We start from the raw sequence: 24,372 nt of genomic DNA on the forward strand, positions 1-24,372 counted from the left end.
TTTTTTTTTTTTTGAGACGGAGTCTTGCTCTGCCACCCAGGCTGGAGTGCAGTGGCCGGAACTCAGCTCACTGCAAGCTCCGCCTCCTGGGTTTACGCCATTCTCCTGCCTCAGCCTCCCGAGTAGCTGGGACTACAGGCGCCCACCTCGTCGCCCGGCTAGTTTTTTGTATTTTTAAGTAGAGACAGGGTTTCACCGTATTAGCCAGGATGGTCTCGATCTCCTGACCTCGTGATCCGCCCGTCTTGGCCTCCCAAAGTGCTGGGATTACAGGCTTGAGCCACCGCGCCCGGCCAGATTATTTTAATTCTGATGCTAAGGCCATCCATTGTCTTTTGTTAGGACTCAAATAAAATTTTAGTAACCAAAACATATTTTCAATAAAATTTTCTACATATATAAAGAAATAACAAAACAACAAAAAACAAAAAAAGAACAAAACAGCACCAAGAACCTATGTAAAATTTCATCATACAATTTCTATGCAAGCTGCTTGATTACAGAAAACTGTTCAAACTGTTCATCAAAAACTGAGTGGGATTTTCCATTGATATTTCAGATATTCAAATCAATACAACCTATATTCTGAGTATCAGTCTGAATTGCATAGGTTAAGATGTGAACCCTTCACATAGTGTTGAAGATGTATTGCAATCTGTACTTGAATTGGCACTGCTTTCCTCAGAGTTAGGCTGCCTTCATGAGAAATATCTTCTATCCCTGGGAGATCAGCTATATCAAGATGGCTCATCAGCTAAATCACGCTGGTCAAAATACCTAGTTAAAAAAAAAACAAAAACAATTTGTGTATAAAGATATTAACTGTAGCACTATTTTTAACAGGCAAAGACCACAAGCAACCCAAATGTCCATCAATAAGAGACTGGTTAAATAAGCTATGGTATGTCTACACAGTGGAAAATTATGAAGCCATAAAAAGGGAGACGAGGGAAATATACTGCTAAAGTATGAGGAAAGTATTTACACTGCTAAAGTATGATTTCCAGGATTTATTAAGTGAAAAAAACGAAGTACAGAACAGATTGTTCTGGATGCTGCCTACCTTATGTGAGTATGTGTAGGATTGCAAATATACATGTTTGTTTATATTTTTCTTTTCCTTGTTTTTTTTTTTGAGACAAGGTCTTACTCTGTCACCCAGGCCGGAGTGCAGTGGCATGATCCTGGCTCATTGACCAGACTGGTCTTGAACTCCTGGGCTCAAACAATTCTCCAGCCTCAGTCTCTCAAAGTGCTGGGATTACAGGCATGAGCCACCACACGTGGCCTACTTATACTTTTAAAAAGAAACAATGAATGAAAAGATAAAACAAAAATTAGTAATAAAATGGTTAACTAGAGGAGAAAGAAGAAAAGAGGATAATGAGGATAAAAATGGATGCTAAAATACTCCAAATGTACCCTGAATTACAATTTTAATTTTGGCAAGGTAACTATTTTATGTAATTATAAGATTAAATAAAAAGGAAAATCACTAATCAAATTCTGTCATGGCTCACTGCATTCTTGAACCCCCAGACTCAAGCAGTCCTCCCATCTTGACTTCCCAAAGCACTGGGATTACAGGTGTGAGTCCCTGTGCCCGGCTTTCTTTTTTTTTTTTTTCTTTTTTTGAGATGGAGTTTCATTCTTGTTGCCCAGGCTGGAATGCAATGGCATGATCTCGGCTCACTGCAACCTCTGCCTCCCAGGTTCAAGTGATTCTCCTGTCTTAGCATCTTGAGTAGCTGGGATTATAGGCATGCACCACCAGGCCTGGCTAATTTTTTATTTTTAGTAGAGACAGGGTTTCACCATGTTGGCCAGGCTAGTCTTGAACTCCTGACCTCAGATGATCCACCAGCCTCGGCCTCCCAAAGTGGTGGGATTACAGGCATAAGCCACCATGCCCGGTCCTTTTTTTCCTAAACTTTCAAATCTTTATGTCTTCTTTTGTAAAGTGTTAGCTTCAGAACCTTTTGTAGTCTAGAACTTTTTCCATTTTTATCTAACTTGTTGAGGGCAAAAAATGCACTTGAATGTTTTTGCTTTCATAATTGCATAGTACTGTAAAATCTCAATTGAGGCAGTCAGAAACTATACTTGTCTCAGGTTTCATTAATTACTGGTTTGCTGAGCCACCAATTACTTAACCTTTCTGAATCTGTGTCATTATCTGTAAAAGGAAAAAAATCAAATCCAACAGAGCTGAAAGGAAAAAATTTATTAAAACAAAAACAACAAAAAGCACAACTCTGACTGTTGTAAAGAGTAGAGATACTACACATAAAGTAACTAGGGCAATGCTATATCACCCCTTTTAACTGCTACTACCAACAGATGAGGTAGGCATTAGCTTCATTTGTGATCAGCACAGTTAAAAGCTTAGCTCTGGAGTCAAAGTTGCCTGAATTTGGATTCTAACTCTAACACTTACTAGCTTTGTAACGGTAGTAATGTTATTTAACCTGTCTCTGCTATGGTTTCCTCATCTGTAAACTGGTAACAGTACCCACCTCAGGAGGATTAAATGGGTTCCTCAATAAGAAAAATGCTTGGCACAAATTGCCCAGTAAATATTAATTATCATCAGCAGCATAATTATTGTAGATCAAGAAACTAGATATTGAATACGTGAAAATATGGAAACAAGATTACTTGCCTTCCCGATATTTAAGTATATTATAAAGCTTTAAAAAGGTACTGGCATTGGAATAAAAACACTGATCTATGGAACAAAAATATGTCCAGGAGGAGACCTAAAATAAATATGTGTGTGTTTTATTGCCTGGCCCATATGGTGAAACCCCGTCTCCACAAAAATACAAAAATTAACTGGGCATGGTGGTGGGTGCCTGTAATCCCAGCTACTTGGGAGGCTGAGGTGGGAGAATCGCTTGAATCTGGGAGGTGAAGGTTGTAGTGAGCTGAGATGGTGCCATTGCACTCCAGGCTGGGCAACAGAGCAAGACTCTGTCTCAAAACAACAAAAAAAGTTTTCAAATAAATTCCAAGAAGAATTTCTATGTAAGAAATGAAATCAAACAGATACTAAATAAAAATATGCCACAACTGAAAATGAACACAGGACACAGGCAATTAAAAAAAAATGCAGGCGGCCGGGCGCGGTGGCTCAAGCCTGTAATCCCAGCACTTTGGGAGGCCGAGACGGGCGGATCACGAGGTCAGGAGATCGAGACCATCCTGGCTAACACGGTGAAACCCCGTCTCTACTAAAAAATACAAAAAAAACTAGCCGGGCGACGAGGCGGTCGCCTGTAGTCCCAGCTACTCGGGAGGCTGAGGCAGGAGAATGGCCTAAACCCGGGAGGCGGAGCTTGCAGTGAGCTGAGATCCGGCCACTGCACTCCAGCCTGGGTGGCAGAGCAAGACTCCGTCTCAAAAAAAAAAATAAAAAAATAAAAAAAATAAAAAATACAAAAAACTAGCTGGGCGAGGTGGCGGGCGCCTGTAGTCCCAGCTACTCGGGAGGCTGAGGCAGGAGAATGGCGTAAACCGGGGAGGCGAAGCTTGCAGTGAGCTGAGATCCGGCCACTGCACTCCAGCCTGGGCGACAGAGTGAGACTCCGTCTCAAAAAAAAAAAAAAAAAAAAAAAAAAAATGCAGGCTGAGTGCAGTGGCTTTACGCCTGTAATCCCAGCACTTTGGGAGGTTTAGGTGTGAGGATTGCTTGAACCCAGGAGTTCTGAGACCAGCCTGGGCAACACAGTGAGACCCTGTCTCTACAAACAGTTTTTTAAATTAGCTGGGTGTGGTGATGCTTGATTGTGGTCCTAGCTACTCAGGAGGCTGAGGTGGGATGATTGCTGGAGCCCAGGAAGTTAAAGCTGTAGTGAGCTGTGATTGTGCCACTGCACCCTAACTATAGCAACAGAGTGAGACCCGGTCTCAATAAAAACAAACAAACAAAAAACAAATGTAATAAATACATCCTACCCTCACTGACCTCACTGATATACAAATAACAAAGAAGCCAAGGATTAACTATACCTGCTAACCAAGCAGATTAATAAATTCAGAGCAGGAACCCTCTCATCATCTTTGCTATCCTAAAAAAAAAAAAAAAGAAAGAAAAATTTAAATATTGTCTATTCCTATTATTTTTGAAATAAATTTCCTATTAAGATGTAAAACATGAAACATGAAAACTTTATTATATGATAGTAATCATCATGTGGAAACAGGAGCCCTCAAAGAAAAAGGAGAAAACTGTAGAGTTAATGATTCCTTGAGAAACATCTAAGACTATCTTTTAAATCAAGATTCTGAATAGGGAAAAAAAAAAAAAAGTTGAGGGATCTAAGGAGGATAACTTGGGGGAAATTTTTCCCTGGTTCCTACTAGAGGAACAATAAGAATCCTATGTCTTAACTGTACAGTGATGAATATATATATATTCATATATGTATCATATATTAATATATAATACATAATATACTAATATATTATGCCTTAACTATAGTGAATATATATTCATATATAATAAATATATATTAAAATAATACATCTATGAATATATATATTCATCACTGCAGTCAAAACACAGGATTCTTGTTTATATAATGCATACAATATATGTGAGGATATATAGAATATATATGTGTATATATAATGTATATATATTCATCACTCTACAGTCAAGACACAGGATTCTTATTGTTCTTATATGTATTCATTACTGAATATATATATGCCAGGCCTGATAGCTCATGCCTGTAATCCCAGCACTTTGGGAGGCTGACCTGGGTAGATCACCTGAGGCCAGCAGTTCGAGATCAGCCTGGCCAACATGGTGAAACCGTGTCTCTACTGAAAATACAAAAATTAGCCAGGCATGGTGGTGGGTGCCTGTAATCTCAGTTACTCCAGGGGCTGAGGCAAGAGAATCGCTTGAACCTGGGAAGTGGAGGTTGCAGTGAGCTGAGACCACACCATTGTACTCCAGCCTAGGTGACAGAGCGAGACTCCACCTCAAAAAAAAAAAAAAAAAAAAAAAAAAAAAGGGCTGAAGCTACAGCAGCCATATTGGATCATGAGATAAGCATGAGGATGAAAGCCACATACGACAAAACTCAAAGGTCTAGGTTACTGCCATCTTAGTAAAAATCTAATTTTTTTACCTACTTTTTTTTTTGGAGACAGAGTCTCACTCTGTTATCCAGGCTGGAGTGCAGTGGTGCAATCTCAGCTCACTACAACCTCTGCCTTCTGGGTTCAAACAATTCTCCTGCCTCAACCTTCTGAGTAGCTGGGATGACAAGCACCCACCACCACGCCCAGCTAAATTTTGTATTTTTAGTAGAGATGGGGTTTCACCATGTTGACCAGGTTGGTCTCAAACTCCTGACCTCAGGTGATCCACCCACCTCAGCCTCCCAAAGTGCTGGTACAGGTGTGAGCCACTACACCTGGCCCAGACTTTCTTTATCTCAGAAAACGTTTCCATATTATTTAAGCTACTATTATTTTGGGCTTTACAAATCTAATTGCAACCAATAAAATATTCCACGTGTTTCTTATTTCACTGAACTCCTTCTTTACCACCATATAAATTGGTGGGTGCTTTTAATTTTAAACAGTAAGTTGCAGCTTACCACTAAGAGCCTCACTTCGGAGCACCTTCTTGCAAGCTGCCGAATCAGTGAATGAGCCTCAGGTAATAAAGGTTTTTCAAGACAAGCCAATAAAGCATAAAGCCATCTTCCCTAAAAGAAAATTCAAAAAAGTAATATTTAGACAAATACTGAACCAGAAGTTTATTTTTTAAATGTCCAATGTTATGCCTGATTATCTGCTATGAATAAATTCATAGAACATTTAACTATATTATATTTGGGTATAGACAACAAAGCCTCATTTGGAGAGCCAGGTGTTATCTCTTGTATCCTATAATTACAGACACAGGACATTGGATACTTCAAAATATTCCCTGATCTCCAGAGAGTTTGTTTCAGATATTCCTTATGACAGCAAGTTCTTATTTGTAAGCAGAAAACTACATTAAGATGAATATAAATACTTGAAAAAATTAAGATATATTTTTTCTTTGTTCTGTATGGACAGATATATAAATCATTTTATAATTGTATAATTTTGTCCTCTGGGGACATACAAAGTATACCACAGATGAAATAATCTTTTGACACTTCTATAAATACTATGACAGGCTGAATGTATCCCCACTCCCTTTTAAAATGGGATTTTCAGTTACAAAATGAATACATATTTGATGCAGAAAAACTGTGAAGAATACCACAAGGACAAGAAAAAACAAACCTGCAATCCCAACATTCCAGATAAAACTTTGACTCACTTTTGAAATGTTCTTGTTTTTCCTATTTGTATGTATGACTTTCTTTTTTTTTTAGATGGAGTTTTGCTCTTGTTGCCCAGGCTGGAGTGCAACGGTGTGATCTCGGCTCACTGCAACCTCCGCCTCCTGGGTTCAAGCAATTCTCCTGTCTCAGTGTCCTGAGTACCTGGAATTACAGGCATGCACCACCACACCCGGCTAATTTTGTATTTTTAATAGAGACGAGGTTTCACCGTGTTGTTCAGGCTGGTCTCGAACTCCTAACCTCAAGTGATCTGCTTGCCTCAGCCTCCCAAAGTGGTGGGATTACAGGTGTGAGCCACTGTGCCCGGCTGTACAACTTTTTTCAATACAGTTTCATCAGTTGTAATATCATCTTGTAGCCATCTTTTTTATTTATAATACATAATAAAATGTTTACCATGTTGTTTTTGTCTTTTTTTTTTTTTGAGATGGAGTCTCACTCTGCCACCCAGGCTGGAGTGCAGTGGTGCCATCTCGGCTCACTGTAACCTATGCCTCCCAGGTTCAAGCAATCCCCCTGCCTCAGCCTCCTGAGTAGCTGGGACAACAGGCGACTGCCACCATGCCCAGCTAATTCTTATATTTTTAGTAGAGATGGGGGTTTCACCATGTTGGCCAGGCTGGTGTCAAACTCCTGACCTCAAGTGATCCACCCGCCTCAGCCTCCCTAAGTGCTGGGATTGCAGGAGTGAGCCACCCCACTCAGCCATTGCATGTAGTTAAATGGGATTAACAAGGGAATGTTAAGTGTCTGGTTGAGAGTATTTAATAACATCCCCTTGTTTAATCTCATTTAACAACATGGGGAAAGTTTATTAAGTATTGCAAGTAAAATGGTGACAAAGGGTATGTATATTCATCAAGGTTTTTCAGATATGATCACCGGATTGTATCCTGGAAAGGTTATACCAAATTTGTATTTCCACCAGTACTATATACAACTTCATTTATTCTGAGTGACATATCACTTTGGGGAAACCTAAAAAATATTGGGACGTAATTTAAATAGCAATTTATACAACACACTAAGATGGTTTCCTCGGGCAAACCCAAATCAATAGTTAAGACTTTCTTACACAAAAAGATTCAAATCCAGGTTTCTTTTACAAATTGTGGAATTCTTTTTCTATAAAAAAAATTATATGTTTCAACTTGACTCAAATTTTAAGGGATATATTTAATATGTAAAGCTAGCATTCGGATATTAAATATTCTCTACACTTGTCTGCAACAAGATAAGGAGTTTGTACCTTGTACCAGGATATACATCAACTTTTTCATTGACTTTTTTTCTCAAAGTAAGACTTTCTCAATGAAGGAAGTAGTATATTGATTTACATTCTAGTGTTTGACTACAAACAAGCATAGTTCAGATTATACATATATATATATACACACACACACACACATATAAATGTAAACACTGGCTGGGCACAGTGGCTCACGACTGTACTCCCAGCACTTTGAGAGGTGGAGATGGGCAGATCACCTGAGGTCACGAGTTCAAGACCAGTCTGGCCAACATGGAGAAAGCCTGTCTCTACAAAAATACAAAAATTAGCTGAGTGTAGTGGCAGGCGCCTGTAATCCCAGCTACTTGGAAGGCTGAGGCAGGAGAATCGCTTGAAACCAGGAGGCAGAGGCTGCAGTGAGCCAAGATCGTGCCAATGTACTCTAGCCTGGGCGACAGGGGGAGATTCCATCTCAAAACAAACAAATAAATAAAAAATAAATAAATACTATAGCACCATATCTCATATATAAGTATAGTCATACATCACTTAATGAAGGGGGATATATTCGGAGAAATGTGTTGTTAGGTGATTTTTGTCCCTGGATTAACATCACAGAGTGTACTTACACAAACCTAGATGGTATAGTCTACTATACACCTAGACTATATTGCATAGCCAATTGCGCCTAGGCTACAAACCTATACAGCACATTACTGTACTGAATACTGTAGACAACTGTAAAAATGTAAAAATGGTAAACATTTGTGCATCCAAAAAAACCATATATTTATTTTTTAAGGTAGGGTGTCACTCTGTCACTCAGGCTACAGTGCAGTGGCACAATCATAGCTCACTGCAGCCTCAACCTCCCTGGCCTTAGGTGATTCTCCTGCCTCAGCCTCCCTAGTAGTTGGGATTACAGGCATGAGCCACTTTGCCTGGCCACATCTAAACATATTTAAACACTGGAAAGGAGCCGGGTTCAGTGGCTCATGCTTGTAATCCAAACAGTTTGGGAGGCCAAGATGGGAGGAACACTTGAGCCTAGGAGTTTGAGATCAGCCTGGGGAACATAGTGAGACCTCATCTCTATTTTAAAAACACAAAAGGCCATGCATGGTGGCTCATGCCTGTAATTCCCAGCATTTTGGGAGGCCGAGGAGGGAGGATCATTTGGACTAAGTTCAAGACCAGCCTGGGCAACACAGTGAGAGCTTGTCTCTAGTTTAAAAAAAAAAAAAGCTGGGCGTGGCTGCATGCACCTGCAGTACCAGCTACTCAGGAGATTGAGGCAGGAGGATTGCTTGAGCTGGGGAGATCAAGGCTGCAGTGAGCTATGATTGCAATACTGCACTCTGGGTAACAGAGCGAGACCTTGTCTCAAACAAACAAACAAACAAAAAATAGTGCAGTAAAAATACAGTATTATAATCCTGTGGGAGCACCACTGTATATGTGGCTCATAGTTGACCCAAAACATCTAATTTTTGCCTACATTATGAAAAGAAAAACATGCAATACTACCAATTCCGGAGTAAAGTCTCTTTCTCCAAACCAATTACTCAGATATTCCAAGACACTAGTTACTGTTGCCTAAAAAAAAGGAGGGGGTGGAGAAGAGTTGTATTAATAATAAAACACAAATTGAATATGAGTTTCATTAAGTTTCTTTAGAAAGCAAATCCGATGTTAAAAATGGCCTCATTCTTTAAATTTTCAAAGAAAGCTAATTCTTTTGACTCTAATTAGTTTGATTAGATGGCTTATCCCATGAGGCTTTTTTTTTTGAGATGGAGTCTCCCTCTGTTGCCCAGGCTAGAGTATAGTGGCGCGATCTTGGCTCACTGCAATCTCCGCCTCCTGGGTTCAAGCAGTTCTCCTGCCTGAGCCTCCTGAGTAGCTAGGACTACATGCGTGTGCCACCATGTCTGGCTAATTTTTGTATTTTTAGTAGAGATGGGGTTTCTCCATGTTGGTCAGACTGGTCTGGAACTCCCGGCCTCAGGTGCTCTGCCCGCCTTGGCCTCCCAAAGTGCTGGGATCACAGGTGTGAGCCACCGCGCCTAGCTCCAGTGAGGCTTTTAAAACAAATATTTTCACACTTTCAAATATCAACTAACACCTTGGTTTAAATCCCAGGATTTAGTTTGTAACTATTAATAATTTAGTTTGTAACTACTTGAAAGACTTCACAAGGTTAAAAAAAAAATGTATTTGTGGCCAGGCTCAGTGGTTCATGCCAGTAATCTCAGCACTTTGGGGGGCTGAGGCAGGTGGATCACTTGAGGTCAGTTTGAGACCAGCCTGGCCAACATGGTGAAACCCTATCTCTACTAAAAATACAACAATTAGCCGGGCGTGGTGGTGAGTAAATGTGGTCCCAGCTACTCGTGAGGCTGAGGCCGGGGAATCCCTTGAACCCGGGAGGCGGAGGTTGCAGTGAGACGAGGCTGTGCCACTGCACTCCAGTCTGGGTAACAGAGTGAGACTCTGTCTCAAAAAAAAAAAAAAAAAGGCCTGGTACAATGGCACACCTGAGGTGAGGAGTTTGAGACCAGCCTGGCCAATATGGCAAAACCCCATCTCTACTAAAAATACAAAAATTAGCCAGGCATGGTGGCAGGCGTCTGTAATCCCAGCTACTAGGGAGGCTGAAACAGGAGAACTGCTTGAACCCAGGAGGTGGAGGTTGCAGTGAGCTGAGATCCCACCACTTGACTCCAGCCTGGGCAAAAGAACGAAACTCTGTCTCAAAAAAAAAAAGATGTATTTATAAAAACACCATCAGTTGGCCAGGCGTAGTGGCTCACGCCTGTAATACCAGCACTTTTGGAGGCCGAGGCAGGTGGATCACGGGGTCAGGAAATCGAGACCATCCTGGCCAACATGGTAAAACCCTGTCTCTACTAAAATTCAAAAAATAGCTGGGCGTGATGGTGTACGCCTGTAGTCCTAGCTACTAGGGAGGTTGAGGCAGGGGAATTGCTTGAACCCGGGAGGTGGAGGTTGCAGTGAGCCGAGATCGTGCCACTGCACTCCAGCCTGGCGACAGAGAGAGACTCCGTCTCAAAACAAACAAACAAACAAACAAACAAAAACCATTAGTTTATTTCGAAATCCAAATTAAATCAAAGTACACATCTGAAGAAAAAATTAGCTGGAGAAAGATGTTTTTAAACTATACAGATGGATTTATCAAACTCTTGAAAATATTCTCTGGTTTATTCAAATACAGTTGATGGTTACAACAAAAATGACACTGATGGAATTTAGTATGACTGCTACAATATCTTAATGCAAATGATTAAGTAAAACTGTCAACCTGTGTATTATTTCCAATAGAATACAGCCCACAGAAAAATTGTTGGCTGGGCCCACTGGTTCACACCTGTATTCCCAGCACTTTGGGAGGCTGAGGTGTGAGGATAGCTTGAGCTCAGGAGTTCCAGACCAGCTTGGGCAACACAGTGAGACGTGTCTCTACCAAAAATAAACAAACAAAATTAGCCAGGCATGGTAGCACATGCCTGTGGTCCCAGCTACCAGGAGGCTGAGGTGGGAGGATTGCCTGACCCCCAGAGTACAAGACTGCAGTGAGCCAAGGTCACACCACTATACTCCAGCATGGGCAAAAGAATGAGACCCTGCCAAAAAAAAAAAAAAAAAAAAAAAAAAAGGCTTCCAAAGGTACCCAATGCTATGTGAAGATAAAAAATAAATTTTTATTTGCTTTTAAAATGAGTAATAGAGTCCTTACTCCTAAAAAACTGAAGAACCAAACTCCATAATTCTCCCCTTTTGGTCCAAGAAATTATGTATGTATCTTTCTTTTTTTTTTTTTTTTTTTTTGAGAGTCTCGTCCTGTTGCCCAGGCTGGAGTGCAATGGTGCGATCTTGGCTCACTGCAACCTCCACCTCCCCGGTTCAAGCGATTCTCCTGCCTCAGCCTCCCGAGTAGCTGGGATTACAGGTGTGCACCTCCACGCCCAGCTAATTTTTGTATTTTTAGTAGAGATAGGGTTTCACTATGTTGGCCAGTCTGGTCTCGAACTCCTGACCTCATGATCTACCCACCTCAGCCCCACAAACTGCTGGGATTACAGGAGTGAGCCACTGGGCCCAGCCCATATTTCAATCTTAATAGAATGTACAGGACATCTAGAACTAGAAATAGCAATCTAACCTTAGTACAGATGCCCCTGAACTTGCAATGGGGTTATGTGCTGATAAACACATTGTAAAGTTGAAAATTCCTAAATTGGCTGGGCATGGTGGCTCATGCCTGTAATCCCAGCGCTTTGGGAGGCCAAGGTGGGCGGATCACTTGAGGCCAGGATTTCAAGACCAACGTGGCCAACATGGCAAAACCCTGTCTCTACTAAAAATACAAAAATTAGCCAGACATGGTGGGGGAAAAAAAAATCCTAAACTGAACCATTGTAAGTTAGGGACCTTGTATTTAATTCAAATCCCAGAATCTAAGACTTATAACTGAAGTCTATAGAAATTAATACTCTAGCACCATTATTAAGACAGAGCATGAGCTCTGGAGTTAGATCTACCTGGCACTGAATCCCAGTACTGCCACTTACTTGCTGAAAAACCACCTGCAAGTTACTTAACCTCAAATGCAGTTTCCTCATCTATAAAAAGTAGATATCAACAACTCCCCATAGAGGGTTGTAGTAAGGATTAAATAAGAACCATTACACAGCTTAGGACAAAGTCTTGCATACTGTAAGAATTCAGTAAATGTATTAATAATTCAAATACTTTCACACATAATGCAAATGAAATAATGCATATATCTTTATTATTAATTTTACCTGATTCATTCTGCTAACAATACTAAGCAAGGGAGGAAAACCAATCTGAAAGAAAAAATGAGACTGAAATTTACTAAATGGTATTATAAGGAAAAGCTTTTTTTTTTTTTTCCCCAAACTGGTGAATTTCTTGCCACACTGTTGTTTAGAAACAAAGAACAAATAAAAGACAATTCTTTCGTTGTCCATTACAGTAAGACATTCCGGAAACTACTATGTTGGTAATGTGGAAGAAAATAACGTCTTAAAATTTGAATATGTAATTTTTTTTTTAAGATGAGGTCTCACTCTGTCACCCAGACTGGAGTTTGTGGTGGTGCGATCTTGGCTCACTGCAACCTCCGCTTCCTGGGCTCAAGTGATGCTCCCACCTCAGTCTCACTAATAGCTAGGGCCACAGGTGCATGTCATCACGCCCACCTAATTTTTTTGTATTTTTGGTAGAGACGAGGTTTTGCCATGTTGCCCAGGTTTGTCTGGAACTCCTGAGCTCAAATGATCTACCTGCCAGGGCCTCCCAAAGTGCTGTGATTACAGGCATGAGCCACCTCACCTGGCCTGAATATGTAAATTTTAAAATAAAGTATGATTTAGTAACTAAAATGTTAAAGACTAAAATTTTGTTAAATGATAGTACTTGAAAAAACTAACTTATTAAGTATATTCCATAAAACTGTAACATATTGATGACATTAATATGTGGTACACACCATTTCAAAATCTTCAGCTAAAGCTAACATTTTCAAGAATTAAGGACATTTGAATTAGAATGACATTTTTTAAACCTAATTTGATTCCATTTTTAAAAGTCTACTTTGGAGTCTGAGGCTGTGATTCCTAATTATTAAAATACCACTGATTTGTGAGAAACTTAAGAGGATATACATTAAACGCTTACTTTCTTAAGGGTTTTTTTTAACATGGTGTATTTTATTTGTATGTATTCTCTGAAAATAAGCTAAATAAGTAAGTTTTATTTCCTTATTAAATTAAAAACCATTTTTGGCCAGCCATGGTGGCTCATGCCTGTAATCCCAGCAGGAGGATTACCTAAGCCCAGGAGTTCCAGGCCAACCTGGCAACATGGCGAAAACTTCTCTCTATAAAAATTTTTTTTAAAAAATTAAAAATTTTTATCTTAAAAAATTAAAAAATTTATTGCTACAAAAAATTTAACAATTAGCTGGGTGTGGTGGTGGGTGCGTGCTGCCCCTGCTACGTGGAAGGCTGACGTGGGATGATTGCTTGAGCCCAGGAGGTTGAAGCTGTAATGAGTCATGACTGCACTACTGCACTCCAGCCTGGATAACAGAAGACCCTGTCTCAAAAAAAAAAAAAAAAAAAAATTTATATATATATATATATATATATAAAAACTATTTTTGAAATGTAGCATATATTAAGGATATCATCCAAAAGATCAATTGGTTACATAGAAAGTGTATCAAATTAACTTCCCTGAGATTTGAGTCTATTTACACTACTGTACCACGTCTAAGAATGCTTGTTTTCCCAGCTCTTGTCAATATGGTGTATCAAACTTTCATTGCCAATATGATTCCTGAAAAATAGCACCTTGGCATAGTTATGTTATACTTCTATTACAAGTGATTTTTGGCATCTTGTCATATAAGAATAATTTTATTTCCTTTCTGTGAGGTATCTATATCCTTTGGCTGTTTTTTCTTGGGCAGGGGAGGGGTGATTCTTGGTCTTTTTATTGATTCTTGGGGCTCTTTACATTTTTGGGAAAAATTAGTTTTAAATGGGAAAAACACAATGTGGCACCATATAACAAATAATAAATACCTGTTGAACCGAAGAGAACGACATGCTATAGGGAGTAAGCGCTAATGCAGCGGCATACACTGGATTTTAAAGGAACACCTGCAAACTTGGGGGCAGGTAAATCCTGAAGCAGAAGGAGTTGGCTACATAACTTATGACTACAGCCACATGAATTTTAAAGATATCCTTAAAATTTCATCTTCAGAATATATGATTTACTTTTTTACATGCCCATGAAATACTATGTGATTATGCATTTTAAAGCACCTAATTGTGTCAATTTCCATTTTTTCCCTGGCTACTCAAAACACTGTTTGCCTGATGCCTCGTCATTTTAAAACATCCTGAATCTTATCCAACTCATAAAATGATTACCAAGTCAAACATAAGGGATATGAAGCCAACCTAAAAAAAGTCACAGTAAATTGTTGCAGAAACTAAGCTGCTTTGTTAGGTTGAAGAGCTAATAAACTAAGTCTGGGTTGCCAAACATTTTCTATCAAGAGTTAGACAGCAAATATTTTAGGCTTTGCAGGCCACATAAAGTCTCAGCCACGTATTATTTGTTTCTTTTTTACAAATCTTTAAAAACCTAGAAACAATCCTTAGCTCATGGATATAAAAAAGGCCATGAACTGGATTTGGCCCAGGGTAGAGTTTGCTGACCCCTTATATTAAGTGATATACCAAAATTAAAATGCTTTTTGTTCTGTTTATCCACACAGCCCTTACTTGTACATAATCTATTCCAGGACTTTCATTTGTGGCTGGTCCAACAGCCCCGTCAGCACATAACTTTTCACCCAGACAAAATTTCTTCCAGCCTTCTTCATCTTCAGATTTTGGCTAAAAGAAAAAAAAAAACTGATTTATTCCTGTGTATTAATTTTTACAATGAACAGTAAAAAAAAAAAAAAAAGAAGTTAAGGCCTTCCATATTCCCATTACCTCAACCCAAAGATAGGGTGCCAGTTATGGGGAGAATCTCTGTCCCCAAAATTTGTATGTTAAAACCCTAAACTCCAGTACCTCAGAATGTGACTATATTTGGAGATAGGGCCTTTAAAGAAGTGATTAATTTAAATTGAGGCCATTAGGGTGAGCCCTAATCCAATCTTACTAGTGTCCTTGTAAGAGGAAATTTGGACTCACAAAGAGACACCAGGGACTCCCACACATAGAGGAAAGACCACGTGAGAAAACATGGAGAAAGTGGCCCTAGGCAAGCCAAGGAGAAAAACCTCAGAAGAGACCAACCTGAGGCCGGGTGTGGTGGTTCATGCCTGTAATCCCAGCACTTTGGGAGGCTGAGGCAGGTGGATCACATGAAGTCAGGAGTTCAAGACCAGCCTGGCCAACATGGCGAAACCCCACCTCTACTAAAAATACACACAAACAAATTAGCCGGATGTGGTGGCACACACCTGTAATCCCAGCTACCCAGAGGCTGAGGCAGGAGAATCATTTGAACCCGAGAGGAGGAGGCTGCAGTGAGCCGAGATTGCGTCATTGCACTCTAGCCTGGGCAACAAGAGTGAAACTCTGCCTCAAAAAAAAAAAAAGAGAGACCAACCTTGCTGCCACCTTGTTCTTGGACTTTCAGCCTTCAAGACTGTGAGAAAGGCCGGGCGCGGTGGCTCAAGTCTGTAATCCCAGCACTTTGGGAGGCTGAGACGGGCGGATCACGAGGTCAGGAGATCGAGACCGTCCTGGCTAACACGGTGAAACCCTGTCTCTACTAAAAAATACAAAAAACTAGCCGGGCGAGGTGACGGGCGCCTGTAGTCCCAGCTACTCGGGAGGCTGAGGCAGGAGAATGGCGTGAACCCGGGAGGCAGAGCTTGCAGTGAGCTGAGATCCGGTCACTGCACTCCAGCCCGGGTGACACAGCAAGACTCTGCCTCAAAAAAAAAAAAAAAAGACTGTGAGAAAATAAATACATTTCTGTTGTTTAAACCACCTAGTCTGTTATGGCAGCCCTGACAAACATAGTGCCTAAGTGGCTACAAAATATGTGGGACATGTTGCTTTTTCTTATTATTACATTTTTTGAGACAGGGTCTTGCTCTGTCGCCCAAGTTGGAGTGCAGAAGTGTGATTACAGTTTATTGCAACCTGAATCTCCTGGGCTCAAACAATTCTGCCACCTCAGCCTCTTGAGTAGCTGGGACTACAGGCACGCGCCACCATGCCTGATAATTTTTAATTTTTTTTTGTAGAGATAGTTGTCTCACTATGTTGCCCAGGCTGGTCTCAAACCCCTGGCCTCAAGCAATTCTTCTGCTTTGGCTTCCCAAAGTGCTGGGATTACAAGTGCGAGCAACAGTGCCCAGCCAAGATGTGTTTAGTTTGGACAAGACTTTAATGGACACTGACAGACAAGAGTGTGTCCAAAAGAGGATGATAAAGACAGAAATAAGTATGGAGGAAAAATGCACCAAGAATGCTTAATAGAATGAAGGATGTTTATCCCATGTAAAGAGATGTGATTACATATTTCACATATCTGAAGGGCTGTCTAATCAAAGAAGAAACAGATCTACTCATGCTGCCAGACAGAAAATTCAGGATTAGTTGGGAGAAGCATTCAGCTCAATATAACCTTCTTTTTTTTTTTTTTTTTTTTTTTTGAGACGGAGTCTTGCTCTGCCACCCAGACTGGAGTGCAGTGGCCGGATCTCAGCTCACTGCAAGCTCCGCCTCCCGGGTTTACGCCATTCTCCTGCCTCAGCCTCCCGAGTAGCTGGGACTACAGGCGCCCGCCTCCTCGCCCGGCTAGTTTTTTGTATTTTTTTAAGTAGAGACGGGGTTTCACCGTATTAGCCAGGATGGTCTCGATCTCCTGACCTCGTGATTCGCCCGTCTCGGCCTCCCAAAGTGCTGGGATCACAGGCTTGAGCCACCGCGCCCGGCCAATATAACCTTCTTAACAAAACAACTTTTATTTGTACATATCACCTTGCACATTACTCTGCATAGGTGCATTTTCCCCCCCTAGGGATAAGTAGCTTTCATTAAATCCTTAGGATGAATCACCTGAGGTCAGGAGTTCGCGACTAGCCTGGCAATCTGGTGAAACCCCATCTCTCCTAAAAATAGAAAAATTAGCTGGGTGTAGTGGCAGGTGCCTGTAATCCCAGCTACTTGGGAGGCTGAGGCAGGAGAATTGCTTGAACTCAAGAGGCAGAGGTTGCAGTGAGCCAAGATTGTGCCATTGCACTCCAGACTGGGCAATGAGAGCAAAACTCCATCTCAAAAAAATAAATAAAAAAATAAATAAAATAAAATAAAACCTCATGATGAACATGAGACCACTACAAAGTTAAACCCTATTGTCTTGGAATAAGGTATTTACCTTTTCCTATCACTTCATCAGGTCAGAAACTGTTTGTTTCAGTTAGTACTAAATATCCTGATTATTAAATATAGTATATGCTTAATTATATCAATTAATAAACAAATGTTTATGTTTTCACACAGTTGCCATCAGAGTGTACTTTATTTTTTAAATAATTTAAATAGAGACAGGGTTTTGCCATGTTGCCCAGGCTGGTCTTGAACTCCTGAGCTCAGGTGATCTGCCTGCCTCAGCCTCCCAAAGTGCTGGGATTACAGGCATGAGCCACTGTGCCTGGCTCAGAGTGTACTTTAATATTCCACTGTTCTGACGGACCATAGTTTATTGAAGCAATTATGTTAGGTCATTTCCATTTTTTTTTTTTGAGACGGAGTCTCGCTCTGTCACCCAGGCTGGAGTGCAGTGGCCAGATCTCAGCTCACTGCAAGCTCCGCCTCCTGGGTTCACGCCATTCTCCTGCCTCAGCCTCCCGAGTAGCTGGGACTACAGGCGCCGCCACCTCACCCGGCTAGTTTTTTATATTTTTAGTAGAGACGGGGTTTCACCGTGTTAGCCAGGATGGTCTCGATCTCCTGACCTTGTGATCCGCCCGTCTTGGCCTCCCAAAGTGCTGGGATTACAGGCTTGAGCCACCGCGCCCGGCCAGTCATTTCCATTTTTGACAAAATTTTACTAAGTCATAATGTTACTGATGTGGTTTCTTTTTTAGATAGTGGGCATGTACCCAAACGCCCTTCCACTAAGTAAGAAAAAAATATATTTACCTACCTAGCCCTGTCCCAACTACATACAGACATCCTTGGTACTAGGAAGGCACCATTGCCTAGTCAAAGGCACACAGGCTTTAGAGACAGACCAACTTGGGTTTGAACCCTAAGCATACCTTTTGTGTGTTTATGTGCCCAGGCTTCTTTGATAGAAGAACTAGCTATACCTTTTACGAGTTAAATGACCTTTGGCAAGTGATAAGTTACTTCCCTTCACACTTTTGCTGGAGCAGAGCTCCCAAATGGTATGCAGAAGCATACAGAGATGCCATATACTGAATCTCTCAGCTTTCGGCTGGTTTCAGGAAGAATATGCAAGCAGTTATTTATTCTAATGTGTCACCATGTAAAAGATATCAGGAAGCACTGCCTAAAGGAAGCTTCTAAAATCTAAAATCTATGAACTACCTGAAACTAAAATTTTGTGCACAGGTGCATTTTTTTTTCCCTCTGAACATAAATAGCTTTCATTAGATTCTATGAAGGAATATGAAATCCCCCTAAAAGGTTAAAAACTACTGTCCTGAGACAATGTATCATCTTTCCAACTCCTTTTTTCATTTGGTTGTCCTGATATATCTACAAAAGAGCTTAAAATTATATCTAAACTGATAAAATGAAGGACATATGCATGACAATATACATGACAGGTTTCACTTATGTGTCACTGGAATTGTGATGCAGACTCATCACATTAAACAGAAGCAGAATCCACTCATTCACAAGTTCTGTAAACGTGAGTTTACTGCATGCCACCATCACCTCATCAGGAAAATAAGCCTTTATTCAATTTTTTTGTAAATATTGAAAATGTATTTATTTCCTAGAAAGTAAATGTCTAGAAGAACCCTTAAAAACGTGTGGAAGCTTAACAGTCACCTATCCAAAGTCCCCCAAGATATTATGAATTAAAATTGACATGAAAGGCTGGGTACAGTAGCTCATGCCTGTAATCCAGCCCCCGGGGAGGCTAGGGCAGGAGGATCACTTGAGCTCAGGAGTAAGAGACCAGCCTGGGTAACACAGGGAGACTTTGTCTCTATAAAAAATTAGAAAAATCAGCTGGGCATGGTGGTATGTGCCTTAAGTTCAAGCTACTTGGAAGGCTGAGGTGGGAGGATCACTTGAGCCCAGGAGGTCTAGGCTGCAGTGAGTCATGATTGTGCAACTGCACTCCAGCCTGGGAGACAGAGCAAGACCCTGTCTCAAAAAAAAAAAAAAAAAAAAAATTGTCATGAAAACCATACTTTCCAGGCTACTAACATAATGGAATTGTTACTATTAATGGTATATTGAAGAGAATGAAAATAACTGACCAGGCAAGTGAATCTTTAAAGACTGGAAGTAAATATAGACTCTTTCAATCAGGTATACATTGTACAACTTAAAACTGAGAAACTTACATACCATAGTCACATTACTATCCAACTGTTGTGATTTCCAGTGACTTCTATGTTTGTTCACATTCTAAAGAAAGAAAAGATGTTAAAGACGGTACTCTTCAAAAAATGGATAACTGAAATCAGTTTCTGCACAAAATTGTAACCATCTAAAACTTGGAAAATGGGAAAGGTGGGAGGGGTGAGATATAAAAAACCACGTATTGGGTACAGAGTACACTGCTTGGGTGACGAGTGCACCAAAATCTCAGAAATCACCACTAAAGAACTTATCCATGAAACCAAAAAGTACCTGTTCCCCAAAACTACTGAAATAAATAAATAAATAAACAAAACTTAGAAAATATTTCAAACTGTATTATGTCTAATGATTATAATAATAATTTGGTAATTAATTCATGAATATTCTGTATACTTTAGGATCACAAATTTTATTTTTCCAGCTACAGTCTAAGAACAGAAATAAATCCAACAGGGGCTTAATCAGATTAAATATGACACTCACCTGTCGAACAGTTGAAAACTGTGCCACTTGTTGCTGTTGCCATTGAAGTGTTGGGGAATAACCTTCAGGGGCGGGTTGGCATCCTGAAAGCTAGAGATCAAGTTCACAAATATTAGGATCAACAGTAGTGTCAAAACTAGAATCTCATGCCTCTGCAAAGCAAAGTAAAACCAAGATAAAGTATATAATAAAGATTATACAAAGGCCGGGTATGGTGGCTCACGGCTCACGCCTGTAATCCCAGCACTTTGGGAGGCCGAGATGGGCGGATCACAAGGTCAGGAGATCGAGACCATCCTGGTTAACATCATGAAACCCTGTCTCTACTGAAAATACAAAAAAATTAGCCGGGCATAGTGGTGGGTGCCTATAGTCCCAGCTACTCAGGAGAATTGCGTGAACCCAGGAGGCAGAGCTTGCAGTGAGCCGAGATCCCGCCACTGCACTCTAGCCTGGGCGACTGAGCGAGACTCCGTTTCAAAAAAAAGATTATACAAGAAAATAAAATACTTTTTGCAGATGTAAAAAAGTAGGCATTTCACTTTACTATTTATATTCCAGTTAAAAACATTAGGGAAAGAGTCTTAAGTCACCTTAATCAGAGAAATCTGGAAAGGTTTATAGTTGGAGTGTCTATAAAATCTAAATGACAGGAGCCTGGAGGATATGATCTAGTCCTACCTGCCTTTCTAGAATAGCAAAACAGAAACAAAAAGAGAGATATACCCCAAATAAAGAATTCTGGTATGAAATACAGTTAGATAGAAGGAATGAGTTCTCACGTTCAATAGCACAGTAGAGTGACTACAGTTAACAATAATTTATTGTATATTTCAAAACAGATAGAAGATTTGAATGTTCCCAAAACAAAGAAATGATAAATGAGGTGACAGATATCCTAATTACTCTGATTATTATACATTGTATGCATGTTTCAAAATATCACATGTACTCCATAAATATGTACAATGATTATTATTTTGCCTGCATGATAAAGCATGAAATTATGTATGATTATTATATATCAATAAAATAAAAAATAAGAACTTTGGTATGGGCAAAATGTACTTAAAGACGCTTAACTTTAAATTGCCTACTTCTGTTTTTTTTTTTTTTTGAGACGGAGTTTCACTCTTGTTGCCCAGGCTGGAGCGCAATGGCGCCATCTCGGCTCACCGCAATCTCTGTCTCCTGGGTTCAAGCAATTCTCCTGCCTCAGCCTCTCGAGTAGCTGGGATTACAGGCGTGTGTCACCACACCTGGCTAATTTTGTATTTTTAGTAGAGACGGGGTTTCTCCATGTTGGTCAGGCTGGGCTTGAACTCCCAACCTCAGGTGATCCGCCTGCCTGGGCCTCCCAAAGTGCTGGGGTTACAGGCGTGAGCCACTGCACCCAATCATACTTCTGTTTTCTAAAACAGCACATACAGCCTGAGCAACATATCAAGACCCCGTCTCTACAAAAAGTACAATTAGCTGGGCACAGTGGCACATGCCTGTCATCTCAGCTACTGGGGAGACTGAGGTGGGAGGACGGCTTGAGCCCAGGAGCTCGAGGCTGCAGTGAGCTATGATTATGGCACTGTACTCTGGCCTGTGCAACAAAGCGAGACCCTGTCTCAATCAATCAATCAATCAATCCATCAAATTAGGTATATTAAGACATTCTGTTCCACTAGACGTCCATCAACTAAAAAATCCTGAAGAGGAATTATAGGAAAAATGATAGTGGCTGAATTAAAATTTCCTGATTACAAATATCAGTTAGAGAAACTACTTTGAACATGAAAAGGAAATTACTATCAACTATTTAAAATGCCACTCTCCCAGGCGCCTGTAGTCCCAGCTACTTGGGAGGCTGAGGCAGGAGAATGGTGTGAACCCAGGAGGCAGAGGTTGCAGTGAGCCGAGATTGCACCACTGCACTCCAGCCTGAGTGACAGAGCGAGACTCAGAGACTCCGTCTCAAAGAAAAAATAAATAAATAAAATAAAATGCCACTCTCCTTTGAGCTTAGGTTAAATAGCACCTCCTTAGAGAGACCTTTGCTAGCCAGGTGTAGTGGCTCACACCTGTAATCCCAGCAATTTAGGAGGCAGAGGCAGGCAGATCACTTCAGGTCAGGAGTTCGAGACCAGCCTGGCCAACATGGTAAAACCACGTCTCTATGAAAAACACAAAAATTAGCCGGGTGTGGTGGCACACACCTGTAATCCCAGCTACTTAGGAGGCTGAGGCAGGAGAAGCTCTTGAACCTGGGAGGCGGAGGTTGTGATGAACCGAGATTGTGCCACTGTACTCCAGCCTGGGCGAAAAATCGAGACTTAAAAAAAAAAAAAAGGGAAAAAGAGAGTCCTTTTATGATTCCTCTATCTACAGTAGTTCTGTCATGTATTGATTATTATATATGCTTATTTTCTTCATAGCAATAATCACAATATGTAATTATTTGTTTGCTTGTTTACTCTCTGTCTTCCTCAGGAGAGTATGTAAACTCTACAAGGGTAAGAACCTTTTTTGTCTTATCCTCTGTTGTATTCCCAGGGCCCAGCACAACCTAGTTGCTTAATTAAAGATGTGTTGGATAAATAAATAAATGAAAATGTCCAGAGTGTGCACATAGCTATAAAAGTAAGGCCGGGTATGGTGGCCCACACCTGTAATCCCAGCAGTTTGGGAGGCAGAGGTGGGCGAATCATGAGGTCACGAGTTCAAGACTAGACTGACCAACAGAGTGAAACCCCATCTCTACTAAAAATGCAAAAATTAGCCAGGTGTGGTGGTGGGCGCCTGTAATCCCAGTTACTCAGGAGGCTGAGGCAGGGTAATCGCTTGAAACCGGAAGGCAGAGGTTGCAGTGAGCCGAGATCGCACCACTGCACTGCAGCCTGGGCAACAAGAGTGAAACTCTGTCTCAAAAAAAAAAAAAAAAACAGAAGTGTAAGACATCTGGGTTTCTATTAAAAAATTTAGTCAAATTCAGATTAAATTAGATTAAACTAAGATTAAACACCGATCCAATAACTGGAAAAAGGTTCCTTAAAAATAAAGGGGTCAGGCGAGGTGGCTCATGCCTGTGATCCCAACGCTTTGGGTGGCAGAGGCGGGAGGATCGCTTGAGGCCAGGAGTTCCAGACCTGCTGGCAACAGAGACTCACTCTCTATAAAACAAACAAACAAACAAGCAAACAAACAAACAAAAAGCGTAAGTAACCCATTTAAAGACTCCTTTGAAAGAACTGGATAATGTCCCTGAAGATGGGCAAGCCTCCACAAAGGCTAGAGTTACAGAAAGCCTCTTTAGAGGCAGTAAATGCCAATTGTGTTTCTAGAGGAAAAAGTACAAGCAAATGTCTAACTTTGCAGCGAGTAGTCAAATCTTACGTCATAACTGATACTGTCGGATACTATAGGGAGTGTTAAGTCTTTTAATTGGGGGATGGGGGTAATCTCCAGACGGTTAATAAAACTCACAGAAATATTCACACTTTGCTTCCTTTTCAACTTCTTTGGGTCAATTTGAGCTACCACAACATCTGGACATTGAGCTGCTTCGATCCTACAAATAAGTAATAAACGCGAGAAATTAAATTTCTATCGTGCTTTGCTCAGGTGTAGTAAAACGAGCGATCCATTTCCACAGTTCATTGTGAAATTAGAAAAATAATTCAGACTTCCAATTGAGGTACTAAGCAATGTATTTCTGAAATTATCTGGATTGAAAACAAATCTAAGAGCACACATCTTGATACGTGCAATCACGTTCAACAGAAACTCGCCCACGTTAGGATGTAATCCAGAATTCTGAATAGACCCGAACTCACAAGAGATTGGAACGGGAATAGAGCACCAGGGGCTGTACCCAGGGGCAGTGCAGAAGACCAGCCCACCCGCCCAGGGCCAAATCACTCACTGGACCCGCCTCAGGTATTCCTGAGGCGTCCTCGGGGGTACCGAGGGATCGAAACCTTCCGTTAAGTCGCAGGGCTCCACCGGCAATAGCCGAGGCATCAACTCTTCCACTGCGGACTCCGCTGGTACCCACGCCATGGTTTTCGAACCAGCCAGTTCCGCTCAGCGCTTGCGCCCATTCTAGGTCACAGCGCAGGCGCACAAGTAGACACCTTAGGCAGGA

The 24,372-nt window shown here is 40.8% G+C and overlaps 1 protein-coding gene across 6 annotated transcripts; it reads right to left on the bottom strand.

Moving 5' to 3' along the window:
• Positions 1-342: 342 nt before the first annotated feature.
• On the bottom strand, positions 343-24,372 carry GEMIN2 (gem nuclear organelle associated protein 2). Of its 6 annotated transcripts, XM_033188210.1 has the most exons (10): positions 24,151-24,369; positions 23,712-23,796; positions 20,238-20,327; positions 19,740-19,799; positions 14,940-15,053; positions 12,420-12,464; positions 9,118-9,186; positions 5,616-5,726; positions 4,012-4,070; positions 373-777 (listed from the first exon to the last, which is right to left on the bottom strand). In XM_033188210.1, the coding sequence occupies exons 1-10, from the start codon at positions 24,285-24,287 to the stop codon at positions 738-740; spliced, it is 810 nt and encodes a 269-aa protein (XP_033044101.1). In that variant the 5' UTR covers positions 24,288-24,369; the 3' UTR covers positions 373-737. The 6 variants fall into 6 exon arrangements, with proteins under 6 accessions (XP_033044104.1, XP_033044106.1, XP_033044101.1 ...); XM_033188213.1 differs by lacking the exon at positions 4,012-4,070 and having other exon boundaries at positions 343-777; positions 24,151-24,371; XM_033188211.1 differs by lacking the exon at positions 12,420-12,464 and having other exon boundaries at positions 24,151-24,371.

This window comes from Trachypithecus francoisi, unplaced genomic scaffold, assembly GCF_009764315.1.
Source record: "Trachypithecus francoisi isolate TF-2019V2 unplaced genomic scaffold, Tfra_2.0 Lachesis_group3, whole genome shotgun sequence".
Classification (NCBI taxonomy): Eukaryota; Metazoa; Chordata; class Mammalia; order Primates; family Cercopithecidae; genus Trachypithecus; species Trachypithecus francoisi.